Genomic DNA, 27219 nt, shown 5'->3' with positions numbered 1-27219 from the left:
ATGAACCGCCGAGCGACCTGATCGCAGGGCTGCCACGAGGTAATACCTATGGATTCTCTATATATGACCCAGACAAGAAACGAAATGGTCTTGTGATATGGAAGTTTTTTGTCTCTAGGAGACAATAGGCCTAGTATAAATAGCATATTGATTTCCCTCCATCTGAGGTATCCATTGTAAATATCAATACGATATCTATACAGGGTTTCGTGAAGATAATCAAAGGTTCTTATATTACAAGCCTGACTAGACCCAAATTTTGACTTATTCCTAGTCATAGATCACAACTAATAATAACAATCATACAAGTAAGTAATGCTCTACGTCAGAAGGGGTAAGTAACCAAAATGATGGAAATTTGGAGATTATCCACGCCGGTACAGGACGACCAGAAGGCAAGATATATTTGCTTCAATTGGCTAACAACCAGCCCTGGTTTTGCCATGTAAGTCAAATTGGTATATTGCTTTGTAATTCACTTGGGCAGCAGAAGCACCATAAAAATAATTGCCATCCATCCGATAAACGAGCGATTCAAATCCATCTTTCAGCACGCATTCTGTTCCTGTCTTCCCCCGATTCTTCCGTCCTCTTCTCTCTTTTTTTCTCTTTCTCTTTTATTTTCTCCATCTAAAAAGCTTTCCATTCTGACTCCGATTTTTTTAATCCTCTTCCTCAGCACCGATCCCGTCAAAGATTCCCTCCTGCACACCTTGATACCAAGATAGGGGTTGGGAGTTTTCCTTTCTAGTTTCGATAGAAAGTACCCCATTTGGGTCCTCGTGTACATCCCCAAATAAACCTAGCATTTCCTTGTTGCTGAGGACAGTCTGGATATTCCAGGTCTTTTCTTTTTGCAGATTGACCATCCAGGTGTCGACAGACCGTTTGGCGACAATTTGGACACACTCCACCGGACGGGTTTGTCCAATGCGATAGAGCCGACAATATGCCTAGAAGGTAATTGTCATGTAAGCGTATCAAAGGCCAAGTCTTCTGTGACCTCAAGCCAGTACCACTTACCTGGTTTTGGATCGCTGCATTCCACCAGGGATCCACGAGAATGCATTTATTCGCCATTGTCAGGTTGAGTCCAACACCGCCAGTCTTGAGAGAAGAGAGCAAGATATTGGTGTCCTTCTCCTTGCCGAAGACTTCAATCTCTTTATCCCGCGATGTTGGAGATACCTGCCCTGTCAACTGGATTGATTCGGTCAGTAATATGACCCGGTGTTTCTCCCCAGCCCAGTATTGAACTCACGGTTGCAAACTTCCATTCTTCTTTCGCAAAAATGCCTTGAAGAAGTCTAATCATGTCTAGAAATTGCACGAAAATTACGATTTTCACTGCTTCGTCCTCCTGCATCCATTTTGCAACAAGATCTCGGATCGCTGTGGTCTTCGCTGATGGCATGCCGTCACCAATACGCGAAATCCAATCACCTTCATCCTCATCAGGCTCCTCCCACACATCGTCTGTTTGGTCTCTGGATAGAACTTGCTCTTTGAAGGAATTACGAGGGCGCTTTTTCATGCTTCTCTTACCGGAGTTCTGAGGCTTGGGATGTGGCAAGGACCGTTGGTTGGACTTTGAAGTAGACGTTCGATGGGACTGTTTTCTCTTCTTCGGTTGACTGTCGGAGTATCCAGCCTCTTTGATGGGTTCTTTGCAACTGCTGCAAATACGAGTAACCGTGTCAGTGTTTCCTTTTTGGTCTGGAAGACCATCGAAGCAGCCCTTGCAGTAACGGTGATGGCAAGATGTAACCACATATGGCTGATTCTCATCCAGGATCTCTTTGCAAGCGGGACAGTCCATGAGGTTGTATGCCGCCTCCTTTCCCTGAGATTTACCGATAGTCTGCTTGTGCGTGATGAATGATTTCAGAAGCTCGGTAAAATCTCCCTCTGGCCTTGGCCGGGAATGAGCGGTGTCGTTCATCTTGAGGATCAGTGTACTAATGATGCATGATGAAGTCCCCGCTGCATTTTTGTCTTTTGCAATCATTTCCAATCGCTTGATCACACAAGGCTTAAGCAGAAGTCGAAACATTTTTTGCGCAAGGAGTGGATGACCCGCGAACATCCGTAGGTACGTTATCATAGCCAGGATGCAGTTGTTTTGATTTGGAGTTCCGGCCATCCCTTGTAGGCTGTGTTAGCGTCTGAAATCCCGAGCACTGATGATGTCCCACCTACCATTAAGCATTGCAACGCAAAGGTCTTGCATCTCACCATATAGGTACTGCTCGGCGGGGCAAAACTCGACCTGGATCACGTTTTCCTGGATTCTTGGAAGCATGACGACTGGCTTGCCAAGTATACGGGTACTGTATGTGCTGCGGTGCATTATGGTTCCAAGAAACGCATCCAATCCCTTTGGAACAGAACAATGTTAGTTTTTGTTACTCTAAGGTATAGAGTGGGAAAAAGCTTACATTCTGATATTCCCGGATGAATGTCTCGTATCCCATCCTTTCAGTCGTGTAGATAAAATCAAGGTATGGATAGAGTTCTTCCACGCCACTAATAAATCCGGTCAGCATTCAGGATTTGAGACAGATCACGTCTGCCACAGTAGCTAATGCTTACTTGTGCAGAGGTGTTCCACTCATAGCCCATTTGAATTTTCCACTCAGAGCACGAACTGCGATGGAGGTCGCTGCGTCTTTGTTTTTGATAACATGGGCTTCTAGAGACTAAGTTAGTATTGACGACATTCTGTTTGCAACGCGAGTAGCAAGCAAATACCATCAAGAACAATCCGATGCCAATCAATCTTGTGAAAAGGACCAGCTTCACGATTGAAGGCATCTTTTCTCCATGCCTCAAGTTCTTCGGGGCGACTGATCCCTACTGGTGGTTTTAGTTTCGGGTACGAGCTGCAGATTTGCTCATATGTGGTCAACCTATAGAATCAGTTAATTTGAATCAGGAAGTGGACTCTTTCAACGCGATGCCCTACACAATGAGTCTTTTTCGCATTGTTGCAGCGACATCGCGCTGGCTTGTTCGCGAACCGGCGTAATACTCGAGAACATGCTTTGCTACCTTCTCGTCGCAGTGCGTAGATATTTGACCGGTCCTAGGACAACTCATATTAGCAACAGTCCATTGATGTATTGCAAGGAGTGACACATACCACTGGGTGATCAAACTTCTTGGAACAATGATCAAGGTAGGCAATTTCGAACGACCCGGTAACTTTTCATGCGCAATGATTGCTTTTTGGGGCAGAAGAGCTCAGCTTCTAGACTTTGTACAAAGGCATGTTTCATCGTCTCTTACCAAGAACTGTGAGGGTTTTTCCGAGGCCCATATCATCGCAAAGCAAGCCTCCATTCGGTTCGGTATCTGAGCTTTCACGGCGGCGCTAAACAGGTAAGTTCGTAATCATTGATGGATGTCGCAATATAGAAATCAATCTTACCATCCATGCAGCAGCTCGAAGCTTTTTCCAGAAGTTAGTATAATATCGCACATGAAATGGATCTTGGAAGTTCCCTAACCTGATGGTGTTTGAGGTGGGTCTGGACACCCTTTATCTTCCAATTCATTTCAACGATGGATGCTGAACGATCGAACATTCTTGAATCCTCAATAAGCGCGTTCATATCCTTTCTTGCCTGTGGTTGGTCTTCGATCGGGAGTTTCGTCACCTCCTCCTTCAACGCCTTCGATTTGTCCTTTTCTTTGGAGACAGGAAGTGATTTGCCGAGATCGGATGCATTGGAAGCTCCGTTGGACAGTATACTACTAGTCATCAGACCTTTGACGTTTGCACCAGGGAGCAACGGAGTCTTCCTTTTCTTGGTGCGTTTCTTTGGAGCTGCTTGCTCGGCCACCTTGGATGAACACTCCATAGACTCAGCTTCGGAGTCGTCCTGATTAGAAGATTCTGAAGATTCTGAGCTTGATGATTCGCTATCTGTTTCATCATCGAAATCCTTCTCGTAATCGGGATCTGTCCTTGAGCTTTGGTCTCCCAACTCCTCATCTTCGAGCTCAATGAGCGGTTCTTCTTGCGTGGATTCATGTGCTATAGCTTCCTCCGAATTGGAGTCGGCTGCACTTGAAACTGAATTTCTCTTGGAGGCTGGAATGCAAACTTGCACGCCTTTCACCTTGTTCCGATCGCTGTGCTGAGCTTTTGATTTTGGTTTCGTCTGTGCAGCATCGCTTTTTGCACCTGTTGGTTGCTTTTTCTGGCTGTCTTCGTCATTGGAAGATTCGTCTTCAAGCTCTTGCTGGCTTGCATGACGTGAAACAGAAATAATCTCGCCATCGGTGTTGGTTCCCTGAATAATGGGGCTTGAAGATTCCTGTCGAGGTTCCTCTCTTGTGATATCTTCAATAGTATAATCCATTTTGACTGCAGCTTTTGGGCAATCAAAGAAGGTATCAATGGAGATCCTGATATTTGAAGCAGTGGATACTAGAGATGAGGAATCAGTTTTTGGCTTAGAAAGAAGGATATAAGGGGTTGGTATCGAGGGTTTGAGGTGGAATTATGCTAAGAGAAACATACGGATGAGGAAAAAGAGTATGTAGAGTAGGACACTTTGGAGAGATTGTAAGAGAAATCGAGAGTACTGAAAGCTCTAGGTCGTGTAGATTCAGAAAGAATGCCTGAAGTACGAATAGTGTAGGATAAATAAAAGTGAGCGCTGCGCAGGATGAATGCTAAGGAGGGTAGGCGTTGAGCAGAGCAAGTATTGAGTAGAGTAAGTGTTGAGCAAAGCAGAGCAGAGTAAGTATTGGATAGAGCGAGTATTGAGTAGAATAAGTGTTGAATAGACTAGCTGATAAGCAGAGTAAGAGTGAAGCAACCAGTATGGGCTAGGCAAACGGGAATCTTGGAATATGGTCAGGACATGCTCGGGAAAGGAATAACGGGAAATGGATAGAATGGTTCGTGAAGGAATTCGAAAGAATTTGAGGGGTGACTGTGAGAAAGAGTCGATAAGTAAAAACCAGAAAGAATCTTGTTAAGAGCAGGATAGGTCGAAGATTTGGGTCTAAGTGAACAATCACAGCGAGAAAAGGATAGTGGGTATTCAAGTAGAATTGCTATAGATCAGGTTACTAGTAGCTGGATGTTCACGAAAGTTCGAAGAGATGTGATGCAATGCACAATATATTGTAGAAGACTTGGGCTCGCTTTCTTGCCTATGTACTTGTCGAATTAGAGCCAAGTACATGTAGTCTAGAGCTCGGAATGTATGTAGCAGCTGAACTGCGAAGTCCGCCGAGGGAGTCGTGAAATTGCCTAATGTATGCTGGATAGACACACCAAGAGGAAAGGCCAGGCATAGAGAGGTTTCAACATTTGACTTGAACAAGAAAAAAGCGTCATGGAGATACAAGGAAATCCCAACAAAAGGGGCGGTAAAATCGATCTCACGAAATATTTCAAGTAGCCAAGTACATGACATTCCATTTCCTACATAGTACTGACCTGGACATGAACACTCGAAGTCCTAATCGAGGCCTAAAATGTACTTCAAGATATACGTGGGAACAAAACCTATGGAAGGTGAAAATTCTCCAATTCATGCATAATCCTAACCCAAAGCGCTGGGAATGTATAGTACATCATGCATAAATCGCTAAATATCAAATCAGAAAGATCCTCAAGCATGGACAAATTTTCCAATTTGATGGACCGAGATCCACCACAACATACAATATCGACATGAAGCGTGGGAAATTGCCACCGATTGATTAATTTAAAGATTATAGAAAAAGAACGAGAGGCCGTGAGCTCGATAAGCTCCGAGCCAATCTTAGATTGCCCAAAAACAACAAAGAAAATTCCGGGTGGGAGCCGGTCAGTCGGGTATCACAGTAGACCATAGGAAACCGCGTCGGCAAAGAGACGATGCATGTATACAATGCATATAGACAGTGGTATTTGCCAGCGGGTGAGACATATCATTGACTAGACCCTCAAATGAGGGCGGGATCGAGAGAAAAGGCGTTAATAGGCGATCTTCTCCTCGTAAATGGGGGGTTCGCCCTTCTCCTCGTTCCACTGAATCTTGCAGTTCTCGTCGAGGTAGGCGTCCTCGTCCGTGATGGGGATGACACGTATGGAGTGAGCAACTTCCTGGGAGCTGACACCGAGGGGGTCGCGTGGGATCCAGAGGAGAGGAGGTTGCGAGCTGACAGCCGGGTGGCGGTAAGCATCGCGCTCAACTTCAGCGGAGTAGGTGACGATTTCAGAGGAGCTGGGGACCAATTTGCGCATTATGTGGTAGCTATGGTACTTGTCTGGCCGCAAGAACTTGGTAAACATGTTCGGCTCAGGCTCTGGCGACGAAACTCCAGTAAGACCCTTCTCGGCGGAATCGACACTGTTAGCACCCTTGCCCATGTTTGAAATGCCGCTGTCGCGGGGAGCAGTGGTGGAGGCACTCGGGGCAGTGAGGTCCTCAGAGTTGGAGTTCTCGTACGAGGCGCCAAGAGCGGCCTTCTCGTCAGCAAGCAGGCTTTGCTCCTCTGCTTCGAGGTTCTTAGGCAGGTAGTTGAGCAAAGGCTCCATAGCACTGTTCATCGCAAGGTGGAACAAGATGGTAAAGACCAAGAAGATGATCATCAGGACCATGGGTCCTAGGGCCATCTGGTTGGCACCAGATCCCATGGCGAATAGACCGATCAGACAAACATTAGCCAGGTAGCAACCTACGGTAAGATGCTGCAGAGCACGAGTGTAGCATCTACCCTGAGTGTCGATGGTTGCGTTCGAGACGTACAGCAAGTTGTACCGGTAAGCGAAGTAGAACAGGTAGAGGCCAATTGTGCCGAAGCCCATGACAAGTGGGGCGATGCAAGAGTAGACAATCGCTAGAAGAGAAGTTAGCAACGTGCTCCAGTAAATTGGTAATGGGAACAACATACCGACAACGGTCAACAATGTGAATGAAGGATAGACAGTGCCCCATCCGAGGCCGGCCAAGCTTGACCAGCGAGTGTACATCTTGCGAGGGGTACTATCCAAAAGCCTACCCAGGACCTTGCTTAGAATCAGACCAACAATCTGGAGAAGAGCTCCGGAACTGAAAGACAATCCCTGGAGGATGATATAGGAGATGTAGAAGTTGGACGCGCGAGGAATATTCTTGGCTAGCAGCGAAGCCGCTGAGGTAGGATTATCAATAATGTTAGTGACGACACTGGTGGCTGCAGAAGCGAGTGTCACGACGAGGAAAACCTGAACAACCTGGAAGGCAAAGAACCAGTTCTGGACGATCAGTTCGATAGCGGAGAGACTGGGAGCACCGCTCAGCTTGGCCATAAGGCGAAGAATGATCGGCACCAATGAGATGAGGACAGACATCAAGATAGTCGGCAATAGACCTGTAATAACACCCTTGATCCATGATGGAACGTGGTTGATGAACCTCAAGAAGTGAACCATGTTGGTCAAAGAGTCAATGTTGGAGATGGCACCAACAGCTGCAGTGGGGATAGCCCAGAAAATGATCATAGCACAAACAAAAGCGAGGGTGACAGAGTACCGGCCGAGGCGCTCCCACCATTTAATGCGGAGGTTGCTCCAGATGACCTGAGTAGGGTCCAGACCGATGTAACGGGGGCTCATGTGTAAGGGAAGATTGTGGGCCACAGACTGGTATGAAGCCTGGGCATCAGCCTGATGGAAGAACTCAACAAAGACGGAAGAAACGAGCTTAGTTTCTCCAGCCCGATGCTGCGCCTGCAGTTCCTCGATTTCGGGGTTAAGACGCTCGATCTCTGAACGGGCCCAGTTGATAGTGTCGACCTTCTTGCCAATAATCATCTTGAGGCGGTGGGTAGGGCGGTTTTTGGGCTCAACCCAACGAGCAGCGACAGAGCCAGACTCATCATCGAACTGACCATCGCCAATGTCCGTTTCAGGGTTCTCGGCCGAACCCTGCTTCTTGAGCGCCTTGTTGCGCGCTTTGTTGGCGAGAATAATGAGCTTGGTTTCGGCACCCTCGAGCTTCATGGCGGCAGAATCCCGCTCCTCGACCTTCTCCTCGAGCTCCTTGGTATCGGTTGCGATCCAAACATTCTTGACCTTGTCGCGGCCGAACATAGCACGGACCTTCTCCTTGTTCAGCAGGTCCTCGGTAACGGCAGTGAATAGCACTGTGCGCGATGACAGACGGCTAGCGTAGGCAGGGGATAAAAGGTATGCCTGGCGCAGATTGATGTAGTACAGGTGCTCGCGAGTGACCATGAAGAAAATGAAGCCGAGGTAGATCCAGGCGAGGAAGCAATGGGCGTAGTATCGACCGTAATTGGACTCGTGAATGTTCGAAATGCTCAGCAGGTTCAGTTGAGACTGACCACCTCCACCCGTGGCATTGACGGGCCACAGGATGGGGAAGGTGATACAGCAGCCAACGAAGAGCATGACGGAGCAGAGCTTCAGGAAACGAAGCATCAAGTACGCGTCCATAGAGTGGTGCTGGAGAATGTAGGTATCGGGAAGTTTATACATGGCCATGATCCAGTTCCAGGGTCCGGTCGGAGATTCGGGGGTGCGTTCCCAGGGACGGAGGTATCCAATGTAGGTTCGGGGCATATACATTCGGCGGTTGCTCCCACGCAAGACGATGAAGAGCGCCACCATTACGACGAAGGAGATGAGGGCGGGAACTAGCACAGTGAGCAAAGCCGACAAGGACGGTGAGTTATCTTCCGCGTCGCTCTAGTTTCGTCAGTACACAACCAGCTACATGTATGCGACAGGGCTTACCGCATCCCTGGCGACGAGCCGGTAAACGGCGTCGGTGGCCATTGTGAGTGTAGTTGGCGTGTATCCCAAAGAGCAGAACACTGTGAAGCGGATGGAGATTCAGTCTCCCCAGGTGAGAGGGAAAAAACCGAGAGAAGGTTAAGGTTAATGGGAATGTCCCATGTTTAGGGGAGGGGCTCAGATCTGCGATCGGGCTACGTAATTGGATGTTTTGGTTTGCATGTCCTCGCTAATCTTCTTGGATTCCTCTTTTTTCTTTATTTTTTTCCTTCTTTTTTTCGTCTAAGTAGCATTCAAGTTGCGAAGGATCGTGCTACCCAGGTACTTAATCTCCTTGGCCTCCACAGTGGCGAAACATGTGGTCCGAACTGCCTGCCATTGGATGGAGATCGTCCGGTTCCTCGCAATCAACGACTCCATCGGTCTTGGTTCATTTGGTTTATTATTATCGGTCAAATGGTATGCTGTCATTCGAGACTCACACGGAGAAAACCGCTTGCCGCCACACCAGCCACACCCTCAGCTACACTTCTGGCGATCATGAAATCAACAGGGATCTTGCAAGGGGGACAGTCAAAGAAACTCATATAGATCCAAAGTCGACGATGTAATGATGTATGGCTCCTACTCCGTACGTCTTCCGTTTTCGGAGGGAAATTGGAATTTGTCTTTCGGAACCCCTTGGGGTATCCAGGGGTATCGTGTCTCCACAGAAGTCCCAGGACACGAGGACCGGCGGTTAGAGAATACTGGTCGCCATTCTCTTTGGTTCTTGGGCTTTTGGGGCTTTCTTCTTCGACGTGCTTTGTTTACCGACTGGTATCAACTGCATGTTGTGTCACCAGATGCCAATTCCCGCCAAGTGCTCCGGCGATCGTCGAATGCTTTGGCCTCCAACCCTCCTGTAAATCGAAAATTGGGTCTAAAGAAGAGCGCTAAAGGCTAGTGAGCTGCGCTATTGACCAGGATTTCAGTGGCCAATGGGCCTAGATTGCTCATTGAAGTTTGGTAAACTTAGCGAGGCCTCTTTGAAGCGTCAGCTGCGCCCCAAGCTGGTTTTGGCGCCACAGAAATGTGACTGCATACCGGAGAGAAAGAGCACAAACAGCTGAAATTGGAAATGAAACTGAGAATGACGAAATTTTAAGTCATAGACAATCCTGGATGTGATCTCCAATGATAGGCGGTACAACGTACATGGTACGTGGTCAAAGCCCAGACAACATTGGGCGATCGGCGATCTCAAGGTGGATGCAACCGGACCAGAATCCGTGTGGAGATACCTCGGGTGCCCATCAGACATCTTTGTCAATGTGACAACGGACGTACGTATAGAATATAAGGCTCATCCTTCTTGAACATATGACATTTGGCCGGGGTTCATCAGAGTCTCCAGGTTGGACTCGGTGCCAAGTACGCACCAAGTGCGGAAGAGTCGAGTCCTCCCAGCCATCTCCCTTCGGAGCTTTCGCTGGGCCCATTGGATATAAAATTGCTCCAACTTACCCAAGAATATGAAGTCATCTAATTTGAAAGATACGTCATTGAGATCTATGTAAACTATTTTTAAGATCCTCTTCGAATGTATTGACCCCTCGGACGGGTACGCAGAAAGACAAGAAATTCATGAGAATCTCGTTAAACTGGAACTGAAGGTCTGGCCGGAGCTGTTTGTGCGCCTTGAGCAGCTCGCCAGTAGACCATGGGCGCTCGGGATCTCGTAAATCGGAATCAAATCCTTCTTCCAACAGTACCCACAGAAGGGTTTCGCAACTTGGCTCCCGATCGAGATGGTGCTGTTTGACTGCAATAGATAAATAGTCAAGGAAGCGATTGGTCTTCGTGGGGAATTCTTGGAAATCCCACAGTGCGGCCGTAATGTAAATGAGCGCCGCCGTTCGGCTAACCTCTTGTGTATGCGCATCGCGAACCACATAAACGCGCGAGGCATGTGGCACTAGGGACGGACGCGGTCCACTCGACAGCAGAGCAAATAACGGACCTTCCATTTGGAAAGCACCGAGCCTGTTGGGTGCGTTGGCAAGATATTCAGGTGAACTGTGTCGCCGCATGAGGTCTTCAGCGCCGCGCAGAAAAGTGATCAACCATTGCTGCTCAACCAAGCTAATCCGCAGGCTCCCTGGCATCATGAGGTACCGGACATAGTGTATGAACACTTCCACAGGTTTGTTGGTTCCTGTTCGCGGACGCATGAGTTGGACCGCGCGGTCGACATACAATTGTGCCAACTGCCTGCTTCCGAAGCGCCCTTCGTGCAGGGCCATACCACCCAAGGCCATTGCAAGATCATCGGGTTTGACAGATGCCGAGCCGGAGGAAGCGTCATCGATGAGCTTCACAGCCTCGCCAACATGGCGTTGAATTTCGGAGCTGTCAGCCATGTTATACAGCTGTGCTTTCCACCGCGCGCAATATGACAAAACTACTGCCTTGAACGACAGGGGATGGCCCATCGCCGTACGGAAGATCTGGTTCTTCAAGTGAAGATTTTGACCGGACCAGTACGACAACTTGTGCCTCCAATAATCCGCCAATTCAATGTCGCTGTTGTCGTATTGGATTGGCAGACTGGAGAACGGATCCCTTCGAAAAGCATCAAGAATCGTGATTGGCGAGCCAATCGGTATAGTGAGAGAAGCGTGAGAATGCGATTTCAGACTGGAGAATCTGATTTGAAGCTAAATCACCGTCACGGCATTAGCATCCAGGTCCATCACTAACTGCGGCTGGGCTTACAGCTAGATCGTCCGGCTTTGGGTTGGAATCGCTAGGCACTTGAGCAGGTGAATTTGCTTCCCATTTCGAGCTTTCTCTATCGAGGGAATTTCGCGAAGTTGGTGTGAGTAGTTCCAGTTGAGTTTCCTGCCCAGTTCCTGCATCTTCTTTCATCGGAGATGGTATATGATTGGGGGGTTTCTCTGAGGAGAGTGCCCCATGCGACATTTTGCGCTGTTTTCGTTTTTCCTGTACATGGTGGCGCATAACATGGGCGCGCTTTTCTTTAGACGACGAGTTTTGATCAACGAAATAAAAGTGTTGGTTCTTGGAGGGTTTGTTTTTCGGTTCAGCGGCACGTCGTCGCCTTCCTGGTTTGCCTGTTTGGGGCCCACGGCCAGAGACAGAGGATACTATTAAACAATGAGCCTTAGTCGGTCTGTGCATGGAAATGGGAAATTGACTAGTCGAGACGGACGTACCCGAGGCATCCGTGCCAGGTGAGCCCGACGAAGGGACGGCGCTTGGCTTCGTCAATGTCGATACTTGCCGGCGTTCGTTCTCAGACATGTCGGACTGCGGTAATATGGATTTTGCTGATGCAATGAAGTAGTCAAAGCTTTCTCTCCAACCGATTATCACCAAGATTCCTCCAGGCAAGGACTCGGTGTTTGAAAGAAACCATCGCAAGACATAAGTCCTATGTGAAAGAGTCAACAGGGGCGCGGGGGATATGCGGAATAAATAGTATCGGGGAGATACCCTAGAACAGGATAGTATACTCACGGCACGACGCAATGCGAGGATCTAATTCCCCGAGTGGGAATGATGGGTTGGTCTCGGATGGGTCAAGTGCGGGCACCCGGGGGAGCTGTTATATAAGCGCCAAGTATCAACCATTTACCCAATGGATAAATGGGCAATTTAATTTAATTCTCTTTCGAGAGGCCGCCGCTGGTTATGGACCTCCAAGTACGCGGTATCCATGGGATAGTAGGTATGGGGACCAATGTGCCCCGGAGCAAAACAATGGCTTTGCTGGCTTGTTGATTGCTTCTCATAATTCTGGTCGGTTCAGAGCAGACCCTTGATCTTTGGAGGTGATGGACGCCCGTGTGGAACTTTCTGTGACCCGATTAATCAAAACATACATATGTATAGGGATATACTTTAGCGTATCGGCAAATCATCAAGTATGTACTCCGTACATGGATCCCGAGGTATGTATTGAACCAGACCCCTTTCGCGAATCAGTACGGAGTACGGAGTACCTAGGCAGGTAAAGAACAAATAGGAAATCCACGGCCCCGCTCGCAAAATTTACGTACTTGGACCATCTCTAAGGTACAAGCCCGATATTACCTTGCCAAAGTGGGACCAAACGAACTGCGGTTTTCAGATATGCCTGTATGCCTACTGTTGAAAGGCAAATTAGAGCTTCCCTCTCCGAGGGTATAAGCACCAGTCCTCCCAAGCTGACAATTAGAGGTTGACACTTGTGCGCCTCGTAAGACGATAGCGGGGCGCTTAGCAGAAATCCAAAAAGTTATTTGGAACGCTGAAGAGGACCTATTACCGAGATCGGTTAGCGTGGATCTTACATAAGTAAACCACTTAACGCGTCGGGAAGGGGTCAACTGTTATCCCGGACACGCGTTCGCGTCGCGCGTTAAGTTGCCCAAGGAGACCAGGGAGACCCACGAAAAACTAAGATAGCAAACTTGAGTCTGCGATATCAACTCTCCACATTCCTTTTCTTCCCCAAGACCTGAGAGCTTAATACCCTTCTTTTTTGCTGGCTATTTTCAGGCCGATAGCTTTCAACCATGTCTTCTCTATTCGATGCCGTTCTCCAATCAGAATTGGGCGCTACGCCTTCTCACGACCGGAATCCCCGATCCGACAATTTGCCCAGCTCTAGACACTCGGAGAGTAATGGTCCCATGAGCGATATGAATGCCTTCCCGGACGACCAGGTGGTCGGAGCGGGAAGCTCGGCAATCAGCCGTATGCGCAACCCATATGCCCCTGGCCCCCCGCCGGTAGTCGATGGGGCAGCGGAGAGTGTCCGACAGACATTCGAACACCTCCTCGAGTCATACATCGCTGAGCCATCTTCCTCTGCACCGCCTTCATCGGGAGAATTTCTCAGTGACAAGTATTATATCGCCCAAATCAAGGGGATGAAAAAATTCGAACTATCAACTCTTTACGTTGATTTCACACACCTCAGTAGTGATCCAGTGCTAGCAGATGCCATTGCCCTACAATACTATAGATTCATCCCCTTCCTCACCAAGGGACTACACAACCTAATCGCCAAATATGAACCAGAATACTTCGTCTCCCACCGAATGACTGCCAGTGCCTCTTCGCGAGCCAGTACCTCTGTTGCCTCGGCATATGCGGGCGTCTCAGATAACCCCGATCTCGAGCGTCAGATCCGTGAGAAGACCCGTCATCAACAAACCGACAAACTCTTTGCCCTTGCATTTTACAACTTGCCTTTGGTTTCCAGACTGCGACAGCTTCGGACGAATCAAATTGGAAAGTTGCTTTCCGTCTCCGGAACCGTTACGAGAACATCTGAAGTCAGACCGGAATTGTCGCTGGGAACTTTTATTTGTGAGGGTTGCAAGACTGTCGTCCCCAATGTCGAGCAGACTTTCAAATACACGGAGCCCACAGAGTGTCCCAATAATACCTGCGGTAACCGCGTGGGTTGGCGATTGGATATTGGAAAGAGTACATTTGTTGATTGGCAAAAAGTCAAGCTTCAAGAATCATCACACGAAATTCCGACTGGTAGTATGCCACGCACAATGGATGTCATCTTGCGTGGTGAGATGGTTGATCGCGCCAAGGCCGGTGAACGCTGTGTTTTCACGGGTACATTGATTGTAGTCCCCGATGTCAGCCAACTGGGTCTCCCCGGTGTACGCCCTGAAGCCGTCCGGGATAACGCTTCCTTCCGGGGTACTGAAGTCGGTGGTAGCGGAATTTCCGGCTTGAAGTCTCTGGGTGTGCGCGATTTAACTTACCGATTGGCCTTCCTTTCTTGCATGGTTACCCCAGACACTACGACTCCTGGTCAGAAGCCTGAGCAGCAGCTCAGTGGCCAGTCAAACAATATCCTAGCTTCCCTGAACCAGAACCAGGAGGATGATATCGGAGACGACTCAGCTCAGGAAGCTTTCCTGCAAAGTCTTACTCCAGCTGAAGTCCAGGATCTCAAGCAACTGGTGCACTCTGAATATATCTACGCCCGCTTGGTAGACTCGATAGCACCCATGATTTGGGGCCATCGCCAAATTAAGAAGGGTCTGCTTTTGCAGTTGATTGGCGGTGTCGGCAAATCAACTTCAGCGGAGAGCTTGAAACTTCGTGGTGATATCAACATTTGTATTGTTGGTGACCCGTCTACCAGTAAGAGTCAGTTCTTAAAGTAAGTTTATCCGAATTCTTCATACATAGACTTCGGTTATTAACGAAATTTATCAGATACATTTGCTCTCTGCACCCTCGCGCGGTCTACACCAGTGGAAAGGCCTCTTCGGCAGCCGGTCTGACTGCTTCGGTTGTCAAGGATCCCGAGACAGGCGAGTTCACCATCGAAGCCGGTGCACTGATGCTTGCGGTATGTTTCAAATGTGGTCACAAGAAACTTCAAACTCGTTGCTGACATTCTCGTTTTAGAACGGTGGCGGTATTTGTGCCATTGATGAATTCGACAAGATGGATATCGCCGATCAAGTCGCTATTCACGAAGCCATGGAACAGCAGACAATCTCCATCGCCAAGGCTGGTATCCATACCACTCTCAACGCCCGTGCATCCATCCTCGCTGCCGCCAATCCTATCAACGGTCGCTACGACCCGAAGCAAACCCTTCGCAACAACTTGAACTTCAGTGCTCCCATTATGAGTCGTTTCGATGTGTTCTTTGTCATTCGTGACGATCCCAAGGAGTCCGTCGATCGCAGCTTGGCCGAGCACATTGTCAACGTGCACATGAACCGCGACGAGGCTGTTGAGCCCGAACTGTCCACCGAACAACTGCAGCGCTACATCCGATTTGCCCGCACATTCCGGCCCGTTTTCACCGAGGAGGCGAAGACACTGCTCGTCGAGAAATACAAGGAGCTGCGTTCCAACGACGCCCAGGGAGGTGTAGGCCGCTCATCATACCGCATCACCGTCCGTCAGCTCGAGTCCTTGATCCGTTTGTCTGAGGCTGTAGCCAAGGCCAACTGTGTCGAGGAGGTCATCCCTAAGTTTGTCATCGAGGCCTACGATCTCCTCCGCCAGAGTATCGTAACTGTCGAGAAAGATGATGTTGAGATCGAAGAAGATGAGCATACCCACACCAACAACGCCGATGAGGACCACGAGATGGCCGATGGCGATAACGAGGGTGACAGCCCTATGCGCGATGTTGTAGAGCCAGCTGCCCAGTCTGAACGGCAGAAGACCAAGATCACCTACGACAAGTATGCCAAGATCCTGAACCAGATTGTCAGACGGGTACACGAGGATGAGGTGAACTCGGGCGAGGGTGTTGAGCAGGAAGATCTTGTACTCTGGTACTTAGAGCAGATTGAGGGTGAACTGAACACCGAAGAAGACTACGATCGCGAGCGCGACTTGGCCAGCAAGGTCTTGAAACGTATGGTCAAGGTAAGTCGCACATGTTTCCCTGCAGCAAAGACAAAAGCTGTATTGTTTCTCCCACTGGGCATGGGTCACTAACAATTTTGTTTCACAGGACAAAATCTTGCTTCGTATTGCAGGCACTGGTCTCACTGATGGGACCAACGGTGATGAACAAGCAGATGGAAAGATCCTGTTTGTCATGCATCCCGATTGTGCCTATGAAGAGATGTAAGCGTCATGCCGCTTCTCTCTTTATTTGGTTATTTTCTATCTTTCTTTGTCGACTGTATTGTCTATCTTCCGGAGCTAGGCTATGCTGAGCATTTTCAATGGGTTAAATATACGGAGCAAGGGGTTATGAGTGATGATATCCGTTTAGTTGCGTCTTATGTGTTAATAGGACATGAATGCTATTGAATTTAATTCAAACTTAGAAACCCCGTTTACAAGTCGATGTCCTAGATAGTTATCAGCTTATAGTCAGCTTTCGGAGGACCTAGCTGCCCGCAGTAAAGATATATATAAAAAAAAGAGCAAAAAGATAATGGCAAGAGTGGGGTTCGAACCCACGCAATGTAAAATTAGCAGAAACCAAAGAGAAACTTAAGTCTGCCGCCTTAACCACTCGGCCATCTTGCCACTTTAAATAATTGAGCCTCCCATGTATATTCACAACTAAAGGGAACTTGGCCCAACTTCGCACTTCACTCAAAGCATACCAGACATGATCTCCGTACCTCGTCAAAAATTGAATAAGAATCATCTGATATCTGTATAGCGAGTATATTGCATCATTGTGGTTAAATGCATCGTGGATATCCTCAACAGGGTAGCTTTTGTGAAATTCGACTGCCTCACACAGGTCTCTTACCAACGGTTCCATACTACTCACAGTGAAATCCCTTATCACAGCATCGTTGTAAACAAGGTCATACTCTCGGGACATGCCTAATGTCCAAGTGTTCTGTACCTGATTTTCGAGGGTATATGGTGTGGTCGATACTGCTGTGAGCCCTAGATACCCAGCCAGTACAGGAGTGAAAATTTCTGGAGCACTTCACTTTGCCCCACAGTGTAATGAATATACAGATTCTGGCGATTGTCGCATTTGATATTTCGCTCAATTGATACTAACTAGGGTCGGCAAACCCAGCCGGCTAAGGTTTTCATCGAAGTCTTGTGGCTCCACAGAATAGTTGATTTGCTTCGTAATTCAATATCGGCAGTCCCACTGCGGAGTGTTCCAGAAATTCTTTCGCCTCTCTGTCTTTTTTTTTAGGACAAAAAACGGTGCTGTTGTGGGTTTCTACAAAGCAGCGTTTCTTGTGTATGTATATTTTGTGTTCCGGGCTCAAACTCGAGATCTGCCTCGTGGTAAATTGCAACATCGGCCAAAGCACAAGGCAGGATCCCCCTTCGGAGGCCTCTATCAGTCACTGCAGTTGACAATTCAGATACTGAAGGTTCCAATTGGGCGATTGATCTAAAATGAACTGCATAACTACGTTGTTGTAGTATTTTATCACGCTGTCTGGTTTGCTCTTGGGGTATCTCCGTTATATACGAAGGAAATATACCTTAGGGAACTACATATGAAGAGAGGGGGCAAAAGTTGCTCAAGTGAAAGTCGAACCATCAGCATGCCTATTCTAGGTAAAATGGTTATGATTGTGTCCAGAATGCGCTGGGAATGACCCTGGGAGGCAGAATGTATACTACCAACACACCAAGCCGTATCATCCGATGACCACCAGTTTACCAAATAGGATTCTGATAATTCTACGAATTTGGCCATTCCAAATATGCTGTTGAGCATCATCCTCGAAAATACGACAATTAAAGGCCCCATAATGAAGAATAAGATAGAACAGAACAAGAGCAACACATGGCAGCAGAACCAGACAGAATCATATCTCTCAACTAGACTAGAGGATAAATCCCCATTGCCACTAGAGTGAATCCATGAGCATTTGATTTTAAACGATAGCACTGGCCAACAAAATAAGTCTGGGTATTTCTGGTACACGAAGTGGCCGGCTACTTTTATTTTCAATGCCCACGACTCATCTAAACCTCGCTATGCGGGCCTTTCTACCATACTGGAATTAGAATGAAGTCACTCAGCCAGCGTATTGGATTGGGACTTCCACGAAGAGCCGGCACGATCATACCGCGTGAAGAGGTAAAGCAATGCTAGAAGGAGGACAAAATGCTCGAATCGGTCCTAGAGTGGACGGATCTAGTGGCTCAGCTAGAAGAACGCCTGGTCATTCCATACCATAACAACGAGGTTCTCGGGTATTTTGAGGATAAAAGGTCCAGTCATCAACTAGAAGTAAGCAATATCTTATATTGGTAACCTTATATTCATTTTATCTAAAAAGTCAGATCTATTGGTCTTTCGCTTTCATGAGTCATGAAGGAATGTATTGCTTTTCTCATGCAAAATCGACGATAATCGGGAGTTTTTCTTCCTTTCCCTTATTATCTGGCGCAATGGCGGCGTTGACGACAAGGGTTTCTCTCGAGCAATCAATATCTCTCCCTGTGGTGACCCTACTCCAAACAATCTGTTTCAGAGTTCCGAGTAAATCATACCCCTTCCATCCAATCTGTGATCCATCTATTAAGTCCTGGATTCCATCATGCTGGATGATAGTGAGACCGAATGCCCCATGGATATGCCCACAGACAACCATCTTAGGTTTTGTCCTTTGTATCTCGTGTAGAAGATAACCATCTCCTTTCACCTTAACCTTTCCATCTGCTCCTCTCTCGCCATCACAGTCACCATACAGAGCCGGAGGCCCATGCACCACCAGAATATCAGTATTATCAGGGACCCGCCCGGACCACACATCACGGATCGCAGGATACTGAAAGGCCCAAACGCCAAACTCCGGCGTTAACGGAGATCCGTATATTTTGACCTTGCGCATCTGTGGCTCTGCGAGACCCATGACCGGTATTTCCAATGTCACTGCTTCATCTTGCAGATATTGGATCCCGCTCCAGTCCAATTCTCTTCGTTTGGCGCCACTGATCCCCTCACGTGCAAGAAATTTCATCTCACTTGCTTCATCGAGAACAAGATCATGGTTTCCCGCGATGACGATCTTATGGGTATACGGCTGAGAGGATAACCACCAGAGCTGGGCTTGCATCTCATCGAAAGTCCCATGGGCTGTCAGGTCACCTGCATGGATCAGGATATCGCCTGGTGGCAAAGGTGGAGTAGCATTATGCGTGTCTGAGATGCATATTATACGAATTGGAGGATGGTCTCCCCCTCTGCTTTGCAATGGAATCGGCTTTGTCGATGGTTTCTGGGCCGCAGACTGTGTGGGTCTTCCCAATAGGACACCACATAGCGGCAACACTAACCGCTCTAGCCACGATTGTGGTTGTGAGAGATTGTACGGGGAGGGAAGCAGATGGTTGTTCATTTGTGGTTTCCCTCCAACGATCGCCTTATCGAGTAGGATGGTCCGAGCAAAAAGCTTTAAAAACAAGATACCGCTTTTGGATTCCAGGTCACATGAGCAGCTCTGGTAGTTCAGTGGTAGAATACTACTCTTCCAAAGTAGTGGCCGGGGTTCGATTCCCTGTCAGTGCAGTATCTTTTCGTTTTTGTTTTTGGGAGCTCTACATACGAGAAGGCGCATGTCAGGCATTGCTACCCTAAACTGCGGGAATCGAAATACGGACTACCCCGTACGGAGTACGGAGTAGTCGAGGACATGTCGACGAAAACCTGTTGCCTAGAAACATCGGCGGCAGACCTGCGAAGAACTATCTATATAATGCGCCATGATCATTTTGGGAACTTGGGAGGTGTATAGCCCTCGCATGTGCATCGATGTAGGTTTCGAGCAAAGCGCTTGCATGAGCAACGCATTATGTAGTCAACAACCACTAGCACCCTACATATGGAGTAGCCACAATTAGACAGATTGCTTGTCCATAGTCTACAGATACTGTGAAATAACCAGGCGGCCATGTAGATCGCAGCCTCTATCTGATTTCCACCAGGGGCGAGAAATACTCTTCTCATTTTCGAACGTCCGAGGGGGCATCGTTCTACATCGATGGCACTTGTGCTTATATGAATTGTCCGCTATTTTTAGCCTTGGACCCATGCCGGTATAAGTTATCAGGCAATCGTTCTCCCATTGAGTGAAGAATTCAAACCGGAGGCATGCACCAGCCGACTCGTACTTTGCCACGGTGTTCTTGGGTCCATCGCGCTGCAAGCGGTCCGGACTATACGGAGTACTCCGTTCGTGGAATAAAATATACGAGCGGGCTTGCAAATTCCCAGTCCTGTAGGACAGCCCGTGCACATCTGACATGTAGGCACTGAGGTACTTTTGTTGAAGGCCAATGTTGTTTGTATCTAACCGTCAGTACGGAGTACGTAGATTCTGCCATGTTCTAATTGGTATTGAATTTGTATTTATTACATCCCTGAGGGTTTTATAAACTTCTTATTCTCTTACGATAAGCTTCTTTGCGGTAGACTTTTATCTTTTCGTTTAATCTACTCTGCCGAGGTAAAGACTATGCAATGCATCATCACACTAGGTATACCCGCATACTTCGTACAAGCGAGAAAATTAGGTATCACATCCAGATGAAAATACGAAAAAGAACTAATAGCTCCCTTGAAACACTCCGTACTTTATATCGAATGTAGAATGGCATCAGCAGAATTTTCCTAGCACCCCGGCAGATTCCTACGGGCTTCTTTCCTAGGAAGGCAGGAGCTTACTATAATATGCAGCTTGTTCATCCCTAGTTCTCCGTACTCCGTACTCCGTAGTGGCTTTGGCACGAAAAGCCATCAAGCGAAACGGCAGAGATCCTTGTTCTCTTTGGCGCCTCTAGTGGGATGCCGCGGTGGCTTGCAGCGTCCTTGACACCTGTCAATTCTGGCTAGCGGGGTGGAGCACACAAAAGTACGGAGAACGGTGATTGTTACCTACGATACATAGTATTTAACAGATGTATGTTATGCTGTAAAATGACTACCGAGGTAGGTATTCTCATGTATCTCTTGGTTTACAACATCCATCCCTAACTACGTTTGATTCGTAACTCATGAATTGACGGCAATCCCTTTGAAAAGGGCGGCAGGTCTACACCTTCGTATACGGAGTACCATTCGCATCACTGAGGACAGACTATGGAGCTGGAATGACAGTCTACAGACAAGTCTTTCAGATACAATGAATACCTAGGTACCTAACACCGGACAAAGTGGGTGAAAAGCGTGTTCCTCCCACCCCCACCCCCTCTCCTGTCTTTTATCCCTTCCTGCATCGTACTTTTGATATCAGTCACAAACAGTACGGAGTAATAATAGCTGCCCAGGTGGAATAATTCTCCGTGCCATTCGAGAGGAAAATACCTCTCCACTCGATCCAAGCCACAGAACTTGATTAGCATCTGAGCGATTGGCGTCTAGGACTAGATAACTAGTGCTTCCATGTGGTTTGTTGATCGGTTAGATGATTACCTAGATACCATCCCCCTCGATACATCAAAGTGGCGACTGTACGGAGTATCATCGACGATGATCTTTCTAACGCACAATAGTTTCTATAAGGGGCATCATTGTGGTGGCGATGAGAAGTTGGATCAAGGCTGTTCTTTGTTCCATGTAGAGGCTTGTGATGTTCAAAGCGAGACCCCAGTTGCCTTTCATGGAGGTAAAAGAAAAATATAGTACGACACATACCCAGAGAGGCTCGACGTAATATACAATGGGTGGATACATACGGAGTACGGAGGCCGAAGTTAGAGGTATTATTGTATCTTCTTAGAAGCAAGAACCCTGCATCTACATCATGACAGGTGGAAGCCAATATATTTTCAGCTGCTGCATCCATGATCGACTAGGACAACCAGTGTCTAGACCATGCATGGCAACATCATATCCACATCACCCTCCCCACTTTTAAGAAACGCCTCCTAAATAGCTTCCGGTGCCTTATATCATGCCCTGGTCACCTTCCTATAACAAGGAGATATCGCAAATATACTCTGCACGTAGTTTGCACTCAAAGAGAGAACAAAGCTGCCTTCAAGTAACCCCACGCTATAATCCGTACCATATGTGGCATGATGTACTCTGTGCGGAGTACTCCGTACAGAGGACAGAGTACATAGTAGCATGTGCGATGCATGCAAGTTGTACTCCATATATTCCGCACACAATCACTTGGAGTTGCGTAATCTGACACGTACAATATACAAAGTGCCGCTATCATGTCTTCAAAGGCGAAATGCAGCTAGGGGAAGGCCACGTCGAACAACCCGTGTGGCGGCTGACCGTGGGAAATAATGAAGAAGGATCTGAGTCGCTATTTCGTGAAGGCAACAAAGCCAAGTTTGATAGCCCCCAAGAATCAATAAGTTCCACTTGGACCCGTTCCTGTTGCCCAGGAAATAATACCAGACTATTTACTCAATTAGGAAGGTTGGGTATCAATCCAATAATGATGGCTCACGGCCCCCACAAATCTCATTGATCCCTGTAACCAACCTTGGAACTTCGCTTGCTCCACAAATCGTTTCTCAACATCCTTGTATGTCGTTTGTTACCAAAGCGTTTTACGACAGGGAACGGCAACGGTCATGCATTGTCTGGGACATTGCTCCGTACTAGCTTGACTATGGAATTTTTCGACGTTGGGGGATTGTAGCGGGAAATTCATCAGTATGTACGGAGTACCGTGTTCTAACTAGGTAGTTGGTCTAATTCCCTACTTCTGTACTTCTGTACGCATTCACGCCTGAAAATGGAGCGAAATTCCACGAAAATTCAATTTTGTCATCAATATTTACGGAGAATGGGGTGGTGAAATGAACGCAAAGCCCAATAGAAACCGATGCGCAAGAATATAGGCAGGAATATAAACAATCAAAGGAAACGCCGATCCCAACGCCGTGCTCTCCTGGAAAGAAGTCATGAGCTGATGCAAGAGACAGACAAGAGGTAGGTATCCCAAAACAAAGATAAAAACATCAAGAGATGTGATTGAAGATAGTGGGCAAGACAAGGGAAAGGAGATCGCAAAACAAAGAGAGTGAATGGTGTAATGTGGTATACGCGTTCCATAACCGCAAATCAGGTCACAATGAAAGGTGTAGAAAGGCAAAAAGACGAGCCCAATCAGAGAGAAAAAAAAAAGTCCCAAGGTATCAACTGGCTGGACTGGGTTGCTGGAAGGGTTTCAACACACGCTAAATCGCTAACATGAGGCCAAGGGCGGTGATTGCCCATGTTTACACTCGGATCCGGGATGATCGGAATGCAGATAGATCGATGGACTCAGCCGAGAGAGATGAGTTGTCATCAACTTCGATGGTGCCTGCGGTGGCCGAGGAAGGTTTATTCGCAGCAATGGCAGCAACTCTGGCGAGTTGCGCTGCAGAGGGAGTCGGAGGTGGTTTGGGAGGTCCTTCTTCCGCGGTCCCGTCTTGTTGTTTTTGCTGGTGCTCTTCTTGCTGCTTCTTTTCTGCCATAATACGATCGACCTCGTTGATAGCAGCCTCAAGTAGCATCTTGAACTTCTCCTCCACGCCATCAAGTTCCGTTCCGCAGTCGCCGGATCGCAGGACCTGGTAAGCTGCCGTTTCGCAGAGTGAGTGGGCAAGTTCCAGCTGTTTATCTGCAAAGTCAAAAGCGGAGTCCCTCCGCAGTACGCCGGCCCCAGAGACACCAACAAGCCCAGCTGTAGTTCGGGTGCTGCGGACACAAGAGAGCGGTGATGTTACTTGTTCCATTCCAGCTGGCATGTTCATGTGCATATTCAAGCTCATGCCTTTGCTCAGCAGACCTCCGCGCAGCCCGGTGCGCGGCATCATGGCCATCTGGCTTCGTCGAATGTTGTTCCTGGCGACTCCGATATCCCGTACAATTGCCTCCAGCGTCTGTTGTGTATGGCCATCGTACTCGATAATGACATTGTGCCGTGTGCTTACAAAAGCGTAGTGTTCTCCGGAATCAACTGAGGGGTCCTCTTCGGTGCTGCGCTTGCGCCCAGAACGTGGAGTTTCCTCGGGCACATCCTGGGTTATCCCCACCGCCGTGGGCTCTGGACTGGGGCCCATTCTTTGTGCGATCGGTACGAGGTCATCGGTATGGATGGAGCAAACAGAGCTGTTTTTCCGTCGGCGGGACTTGAAGGTTGTGTGGCGTCTATAGGCTTCGGAGTACTCGTTGTGCTTCTTGTGGGTGTGTGCAGCCAGCTCTGAAACACGAATGATCCATCCAGGAAGATTGTCTTTCATGTGGGTGAAGGCCCCTAGGGCATCCATTGATGCCATGACCAAAACAAATGCTTGACTATCGAGTATTCCGGGGTTGCCACGCTTCCCAAGGTTGGAACACAAGGGGGAAAAGATTCAATATTATATCAGAAGGTATAGCTCAAGGGTTCGTTTCGTCATAAGTCGTGATGTTTAGCAGAGTCGCGAGAAATCGAAGAGCGAAAGGTGTGTGACGAAGGTGGATCGCGATGCGGGCAGCGGAGGGCGCGGCCTTTATTAACCCCCCAATGAAGGACTATGTGTTTGACAGGATCTGCAAGTGAGAATGCAAGTGACGGTGAAGCAGAGTCTGAGGAGGGGAAGAGAAAAAGGGTCGAGAAAGAAGAGGATGAACAAGAAATTGGAGACCAGGGCTGGTACGGTACTGGTACGGTATGTACTTTTGCCCGGTGGACCGTATTGATTTGTATGGGACTAGGCGGTTTTGGTACGGAAAAGACCGGTGTGACTGATGTAGTCCTCCGTACACAAAGTATTTGATAACCGGCACATCCCAAGGTTAACTGCATGGCCTTCTGTTCTTTCAGAATTAGACCGAGGTAGATGATTGGATCGCCTGTACCCTATTCACTCGAGGAGCGGTGAAGCAGGATTCTTCCGGTATGTGTCAATTTATGCAATCCATCTCGCGTAGGATTGGATATACAGCACTATGACTCTAGCTTGATGGACGAAGTACCTAGTTGGACCATTTGATGGCAAGACATGCATAGACCCAACACGTTTATCCCGTTGATCTTCCATATGACAGTACTCCGTAGATCCTCTGAAGAATTGCTCCGAAATCCAAGCCGCTCATTCCTCGGAGAAATGGAGATCAAGTTTCCTGGCAACCGTAATCCATATACATATACTCCGTACAACGCAGAGTATGGAGTATATGGGAGATATCTGAGATGCCGAGCAAGACCAGGGAAAACATGGTATGAGGGATTGTGCATGAATTAAATTACTCCATACACACTGTGTATACTCCATACGACATACCACGTTGTACGTTCTACGTTGGAGGTAGTCTGATTCCATGGAGATATCACGCGGGTACCTGGGAAGTCTGACACGTAACGGTCGGGGACCAAAAGCCGGGGATTCGGGGATTGTAGGGTCCACTCAAGAAATCCCAATACACTCCGTTCTGTACGGAGTATGGAGTATGGAGTACGGAGGCCTACAGAATGGACCTCTTTGAAGCCGGACGATCCCTCCCGCGGAAGACCGGGAGAGCCCGTGGTTGGGGGCCGTGAGGGTCCCACCGCACCGATTGGTAGTGATGGTTGGCTGATCGGCGTCAATCGAAAAGCGTTGATCTTGGCGGTATCGTAAAATGGAGGTCTAAAGGTGCCTACGGAGTACTAGATGCATCTATCAATTGACCCGGAGTACTCTCTCTTATTGATGTCTTGAGATCTCGTCTTCACATAGGACGATACAGCGTCGAAGAGGACCATGGCGTTGCAGATTGGGCTATGCAGACCAACACAGCTAGATCGGAAAAACGGGGAAGTTCCAACTTTCGACTCCCGAGATATGTTTACTGAGAAAGATGCAATTTGAAAAGCCATAAATTATGAGGACCTGTCCAGGTACAACCCAGGAGTCCCTTTCGAAAACAAACCCTAATCCATGGCCTCACGTGATAGATCCTGCCCATATTAGGGGCCGAAAATCAGTAGATGAAAAGTAATTCCTCCTATCACCATCTCAAATGATCGCAAAGTCCCTTCCAAGGCATGATAACAAAGTAGAGCCAAAGCGTCGGAAGTCTGCGATCGATGTTTGTTGAAGTTGTTTAGCGACCAGAGGTCCAAGCTTCAACCCAACCATCGACAGTGTCCTGAACAGTCTGGGCGGAGGCCATGGTAGCCTGGTGAGCAACACGAGAAGCCTCCATATTCTGACGGAACTCCTGGATGTGAAATCGAAGCTCACGGGCAAAGACAGTGTGAACGGACATGGCACAAGCAGCCTCCACGGGATCGGTGGGAAGGCGAGGGACCTCGTCCTGGGGCTGGGATGCGGCCTTGGAACGACGAGTGCGCTTGGTACGCTTCTTGGCTGGCTTCTTCTTCTCGACCTCGGAGGGGACGACAGAGAGCTCGTCGCTAGAGTCGACGGGGCCAGGGCTCAGTTCCTACATGGATGTATCAGCTCGGCCACAGGAAGAATAGCAAAGAGATGAATGTGGTCTAGTGAGTACTGAACATACCTTGGCGTTGTCGTCAGCGATGTCGTTGTCAGCGGCATTGACCTCGATGGTGCTGTTGTCACCGGCGGCCTTGCTGTCTTCAGCAGCATTGTTGTTCTCGGTCGCCTTGCGACGTCCCTTGATGGCAGGGGCAGAGGGGGAAGGCATGTTGGCTAGGGTGGTCTCAGCGTCGACAACCTCTGCTGGCAGATCACGGTGGGTGCATCGCTTCTTCTTGGCCTTGCACGAAGCGCAGGCACCGTTCGCCATTTCGTCGTCAGACACTGTTAAAACGTGTCTGTTGTCAGTGTGATGGATGATAAATCAAATGAAGGGCTCAAAGTTGAAGAAGGATACTTTTCTGGATGGGTTGGAGCGATGATGGGATGAAAATATGTTTTAATACGATTGTGACGCGACGATGCGATACGTTGATGCAACGATGCGATATGTTGACGGGGTGGAAAACAGTTTGAAGGTAGGCGACGATGGCGAGACAAACCCATATTCAAGTTCCACCCAATTTGGAAACTGCAGAGCCACTCAAGGCCGCTGCCTACCA

At 48.2% G+C, this 27219-nt stretch overlaps 7 protein-coding genes across 7 annotated transcripts; 1 reads left to right on the top strand and 6 right to left on the bottom strand.

Moving 5' to 3' along the window:
* Positions 1-662: 662 nt before the first annotated feature.
* On the bottom strand, positions 663-4367 carry N7457_004025 (uncharacterized protein; the record flags this gene model as incomplete). The annotated part of the gene is made up of 12 exons (XM_057175070.1): positions 663-953; positions 1024-1200; positions 1262-2145; positions 2200-2377; positions 2439-2526; positions 2593-2692; positions 2752-2909; positions 2966-3085; positions 3143-3224; positions 3289-3373; positions 3431-3451; positions 3510-4367. The coding sequence occupies 12 exons, from the start codon at positions 4365-4367 to the stop codon at positions 663-665; spliced, it is 3042 nt and encodes a 1013-aa protein (XP_057032117.1).
* A 1613-nt stretch (positions 4368-5980) lies between these two features.
* N7457_004024 (uncharacterized protein) lies at positions 5981-8788 on the bottom strand (the record flags this gene model as incomplete). Its single annotated transcript, XM_057175069.1, has 3 exons — positions 5981-6846; positions 6901-8698; positions 8747-8788. The coding sequence occupies 3 exons, from the start codon at positions 8786-8788 to the stop codon at positions 5981-5983; spliced, it is 2706 nt and encodes a 901-aa protein (XP_057032116.1).
* A 1499-nt stretch (positions 8789-10287) lies between these two features.
* On the bottom strand, positions 10288-12052 carry N7457_004023 (uncharacterized protein; the record flags this gene model as incomplete). The annotated part of the gene is made up of 3 exons (XM_057175068.1): positions 10288-11445; positions 11504-11895; positions 11965-12052. 3 exons carry the CDS (start codon positions 12050-12052, stop codon positions 10288-10290), a joined length of 1638 nt encoding a protein of 545 aa, XP_057032115.1.
* A 1256-nt stretch (positions 12053-13308) lies between these two features.
* N7457_004022 (MCM DNA helicase complex subunit MCM6) lies at positions 13309-16367 on the top strand (the record flags this gene model as incomplete). Its single annotated transcript, XM_057175067.1, has 4 exons — positions 13309-14927; positions 14984-15119; positions 15179-16159; positions 16248-16367. 4 exons carry the CDS (start codon positions 13309-13311, stop codon positions 16365-16367), a joined length of 2856 nt encoding a protein of 951 aa, XP_057032114.1.
* Positions 16368-18573: 2206 nt separating this feature from the next.
* N7457_004021 (metallophosphatase domain-containing protein) lies at positions 18574-19581 on the bottom strand (the record flags this gene model as incomplete). The annotated part of the gene is made up of 1 exon (XM_057175066.1): positions 18574-19581. One exon carries the CDS (start codon positions 19579-19581, stop codon positions 18574-18576), a length of 1008 nt encoding a protein of 335 aa, XP_057032113.1.
* Positions 19582-23425: 3844 nt separating this feature from the next.
* N7457_004020 (uncharacterized protein) lies at positions 23426-24469 on the bottom strand (the record flags this gene model as incomplete). The annotated part of the gene is made up of 1 exon (XM_057175065.1): positions 23426-24469. The coding sequence occupies one exon, from the start codon at positions 24467-24469 to the stop codon at positions 23426-23428; it is 1044 nt and encodes a 347-aa protein (XP_057032112.1).
* A 1792-nt stretch (positions 24470-26261) lies between these two features.
* Positions 26262-26927, bottom strand: N7457_004019 (uncharacterized protein; the record flags this gene model as incomplete). The annotated part of the gene is made up of 2 exons (XM_057175064.1): positions 26262-26603; positions 26679-26927. 2 exons carry the CDS (start codon positions 26925-26927, stop codon positions 26262-26264), a joined length of 591 nt encoding a protein of 196 aa, XP_057032111.1.
* Between the last annotated feature and the right edge of the window lie 292 nt (positions 26928-27219).

Source organism: Penicillium paradoxum (assembly GCF_028828445.1).
Source record: "Penicillium paradoxum strain IBT 22861 chromosome Unknown utg000004l_segment0_segment0, whole genome shotgun sequence".
NCBI classification, from domain to species: Eukaryota; Fungi; Ascomycota; class Eurotiomycetes; order Eurotiales; family Aspergillaceae; genus Penicillium; species Penicillium paradoxum.
Note: the sequence above shows the minus strand (reverse complement) of the source record. Positions and strands in the feature narration are given on the sequence as shown.